The sequence below is a fragment of the Camelina sativa genome, chromosome 7, assembly GCF_030686135.1.
Source record: "Camelina sativa cultivar CO46 ecotype springtype chromosome 7, ASM3068613v1".
NCBI classification, from domain to species: Eukaryota; Viridiplantae; Streptophyta; class Magnoliopsida; order Brassicales; family Brassicaceae; genus Camelina; species Camelina sativa.
The window spans coordinates 18644650-18649050 of record NC_141886.1 but is presented as its reverse complement, the minus strand read 5'-3'; the positions used below and the strand labels follow the sequence as shown (position 1 = coordinate 18649050).

The 4401-nt window shown below is 41.5% G+C and overlaps 1 protein-coding gene across 1 annotated transcript; it reads left to right on the top strand.

Annotated features, from left to right (window-relative positions):
• The first annotated feature begins 2453 nt into the window (after window positions 1-2453).
• On the top strand, window positions 2454-3964 carry LOC104701255 (E3 ubiquitin-protein ligase SINA-like 2). The gene is made up of 2 exons (XM_010416903.2): window positions 2454-2822; window positions 3104-3964. The coding sequence occupies exons 1-2, from the start codon at window positions 2640-2642 to the stop codon at window positions 3806-3808; spliced, it is 888 nt and encodes a 295-aa protein (XP_010415205.2). The 5' UTR covers window positions 2454-2639; the 3' UTR covers window positions 3809-3964.
• Window positions 3965-4401: the final 437 nt, after the last annotated feature.

Sequence of the window (4401 nt, the reverse complement as noted above, 5' to 3'; positions counted from 1 at the left end):
CTGGTTTGATGAAACCATATGAAGCTCCATTCACCAGTACTGAGTAAGAGACTGACGTCACACAGCTCATAATCCACTGCACCCATTTGATGTCAAAGCCCAGTCTTAGAAGCAGCTCCTCGAGGAAGCTCCACTCCACTCTGTCATACGCTTTGGACATATCCGTTTTAATGGCTAAAAACTCTAAATCACAGTTAGGATTTGTCCTCAATGCATGAACCATTTCATGGGCTAGCAAGATGTTGTCAGAGATGAGCCTTCCAGAAACAAAAGCTCCATGGGTGTCAGATACAATCGCAGGAAGAAAACGCTTAAGTCTGTTACACATCACCTTCGAGACTATCTTATACAACACAGAGCATAAGCTTATCGGCCTCAAATCAGTCATCTTCGACGGATTTGGTTTTTTCGGAATAAGGCATAGTTGTGTAAAGTTCCATTCCAAGGACAGAGAGCCCGTGGAAAAGAACTTTTGGATCTCCTCAACAACCTGTGTCCCCACCGTATCCCAATAATGTTGATAAAAATGCCCCGACATGCCATCTGCTCCCGGTGTACTATCACCCCTGATGCTAAAAGCAGGCAATCTGATCTCCTCTGCCGTCACGTCCCGTGTGAGATCAGCATTTATCTGGTTTGTAACCCTTGGTAATAATCCATCCAAAGCTTCTGCAATCATATCGGGATTTGTGCTAGCAAAGAGACCACGAAAAATACTCTACAGCTATATCTCCCTTCGATCCTTCAGTAAACTGCTCAATACCATTCACATCCAGAAGAGATAATATTCTATTCTTCACTCGCCTTCTTTGTACACTCCCATGAAAGAAACGAGTGTTCTGATCTCCCTCTCTTAACCATTTTTCCTTGCTTTGTTGTTTCCAGAAAAGTTCCTCCTCTTTATTGGCTGCAGCAAGATCCCACTGTAGAGTTTTCATGTAGTGAAAATCCGGATATAGCTTCTCACCTTCCTCTTCCAACCGCTGATGTAGCTGTGAGATACATTCTTTAGAGTTTTGGTTAGTAGTTCGCTTTCACACTGAAATTGCCTGCCTGCAGTGCGCAATTCTTGTCAGCAGAGAGGCTCCACCTATTGTATCTCCTTTACACCAACCTTTCTTAATCACATTGGCAAAATTTGGTTTAGAGAGCCATCTTTTATTAAAGATAAATCGACCCCGTCGTGACATGTTCTCATTCGCAAACTTGACAAACAATGGACGATGACCTGACCCTATCCTCTCCAAATATTCAGCTTGCACCCGCGGGAATAGATGAAACCAAGCTGAGTTACCTAATGCTCTGTCCAAACGACACTGTACCCACATTTGGTTACACCGGGTCCCCATACACACAAGATATAAAGAACCAAAGTGAGCCAAGGGAAACTTTCACATCGATAATCCGTGCATCCGATCCTAAAACCTCCAACTCATACGCTGACTTCCAAAACAAAGCCAGTCCTCCACTCAATCCCACCGGATCCACAATATGAGAGTGATCATATCCCAGGGATCTTTGTAGGTTTTCTACGTGATTTCTGGAGTTTTTTGTCTCCAAGAGGAACAAAAAGTCCGGGAAATGCTCACGCCGCATCTCCCTCAGTGTAGAAACTGTCAAGGTGCCCCCCAACCCCTGACAGTTCCAACTCATGAAGCTCATATTAGCTTTGGCGGTTCCCCATTTGGAACCACCTTCATTGCATCACGCTTAGCAACCTTTGATGATACTAAAGCTTCCTCAGTAGCTTTCCTTTTACAAGAGGTCTCAACCTCTCCCTCCTCTCCCTTAGACGTTTGACTTGTAGCAGATCCCTCAGCTAAAGCATGAGCTTTCCTACGCCATTGGTTAGGGCGGCGACGTTTCTTACCAAATTTTGCTTTAGACCCTGTGCTCCCTGCTGAAAAACTGGCTTGAAATACTGGACCATGACCATGTTGCGAAGGTGCAGCAGACACTGCCGAACTTTATTGGATAGGCTCAGATAGTCTAGTCATAGCTTTGCCAGTAGCAACAGCTGAGACAACTCGATCCTCATCCTTGTTCACCTCAGAACTGGCTCCTTGAAAATCAAAAACTAACCCTTTCCCTTTGTTTAGATCAGTTGTAAAAACTGGAGGGGCCTCCAACATCAACAGTGTTTTCTGACCCTGCGGATCATCTTTAAGGTTCTTTACTGACTGCATAATCCTCTCAATATGAATCTTTTGCAACTGTTGATCATCAAGAGACACATATTGCCGCATCTCATCAAGTACATTTTTAGCAATCTTTGGCTTCCCAGTGACAGGGTCAATGTCCACATCATCATCAGTAAGGACTCCAAATAACGGATCATCCTTGCTTATTTTTGGAATGAGTCGTTCAGAAACAATGAAGACAGCCTTGGAACAATAAAATCCAAATTATTATTATTATTAGTATTAGTTTCCAACAAAAATACAAATTATAATAAAAACAAAAAAAAGAATCTCGGTATATGACTAATGATGAGTAAACCGGTAAATGATGAAGAGTTATTATTAGTAGAAAAAAAACAAATGTTCACCACAGATTCTGAATTCTGATCGTAAAACCTCTGGAAACATAGAAAAAGGGGATCTAGGGTTTTACTCCACAAAATAGCGAATCCAGTAGCCATGAAAGGAGAAGCTTCGAGCAGCCGCCGTAAGAGACAACGAGCTCCCGCCGTTGCAGAAGGTGAAGAAGAAGCCGAGAATGGTGGAGGAGGAGATGAGGTGACACGATCTGGGACAATGTTCGAGCTAGATCTCCTCGATTGTCCCATTTGTTGTCACGCACTCACGATTCCTATCTTTCAGGTCTTTGTTTCTTACTTCATCCCACTGTTCCTTCCTTATTCTGGGGTTTGATTCAGAGTTTTGAAAAACTGTAAGTGTGATTTAGGGTTTATGGATGATGATTTTGGTGATAAATGTTGCATATGTGTGAGATTAGAGGCCTTAATAGATGTGTTAATCTGATTACAGTCACTAAATTGTGGGTTACTAGTGTATATAGATGACTGTTCCTTCCCTGTTTTAGATTTGTATTTTGGTGTTATAGTTTCATTGACTTGTGAGTTTTGCTTTTGTTTTCTCAGTGTGACAATGGACATATAGCTTGTTCGTCTTGTTGTACTAAAGTGAGGAACAAATGCCCTTCTTGCACTTTACCAATTGGTAACTTTAGATCTAGGATAATGGAGAGAGTTGTTGAAGCTGTCATTGTGCCATGCCCAAACGCCAAACTTGGTTGTACTGAGAAGTTCTCTTATGGGAAAGAGTTAGCCCATGAGAAGAAATGCAGGTTTGCTCTGTGCTACTGTCCTGAACCAGGCTGTGACTTCAGCGGCGTGTACAAGGATCTCTATAGTCACTACTATGCTAACCACGACGACGAAGACTCATGGAATAAATTCGTGTGTGGCCGTTCCTCTGGCGCATGGCTGCACATAAGTGATAAGATTCTTGTTCTTCAGGAATCTTCAGATGGTCCCTTGGTTGTGGTTCAGTGTTTTAAGGAGCCGCAAGGATTTTACGTGACTGTGAATTGTATAGCACCTTCTGCTCCAGGAGTTGGGGAGTTCTCCTATCATCTCTCCTACAAGTCTGGAGGTAAAACTATGACGTTTGAACTGGAGGAGATGGAAAGGATTCAGAAAGTGAGCTATCGAACTCCTGAGAAGGACTTTATGTTGGTCCCTTACTATTTCCAGGAGCAGGGGATTCGTTTGAAAATGAATATTTGCATCCGCCGGCTAGAAAACAATGAAGAAGAAGAAGAAGATGCTGATGAAGAAGATTAATAATCATCATATCATATCCATTGTAGGTCGTTTTGTTCATAACTTCATTTACCCTTCTGATGTATTGCTGCAGTTACTTTAGTTTGTCATCTATGCACTCTAAACGAATAAGTTTCATGACTCGTTGTTTTACTTAATGCTGATTTTCTCCAACAATCTGTTATACTACTTATGTGTCTGTTTGTTCTTTGATTCTAGTCGATGTTTTAGAATTGGAATCTTTGACTTGACTACGTATGTTCATATTGGGATGGATTACTCAATCATATTTTTACTCTACCGTATCTGAATGTTGTCATCATTTTTGTTTGAGTTATGTTCTATGTGGTGGGGTTGTTATGGACCTATGGTTTTTAAGTGTTTCTGTAGGACAAGGTTTGATTCCTCTAACTTGTTTCTGGTAACATTCACATTTGCTGAGATTGTGTTTGCTAGTCTGAGAAAATGAAACATCAGAAAGGATCCACGAAGATGATATCTGTTGGAATTGGTTCTGCTTTCTCTACCTCTATGTTTCATTCGATTTTTTGCCTAATCTTATCAGCATTTTCTTAGTTGTGCTTTTCTCTTTTCCATTTCTGGATATTTCTTTC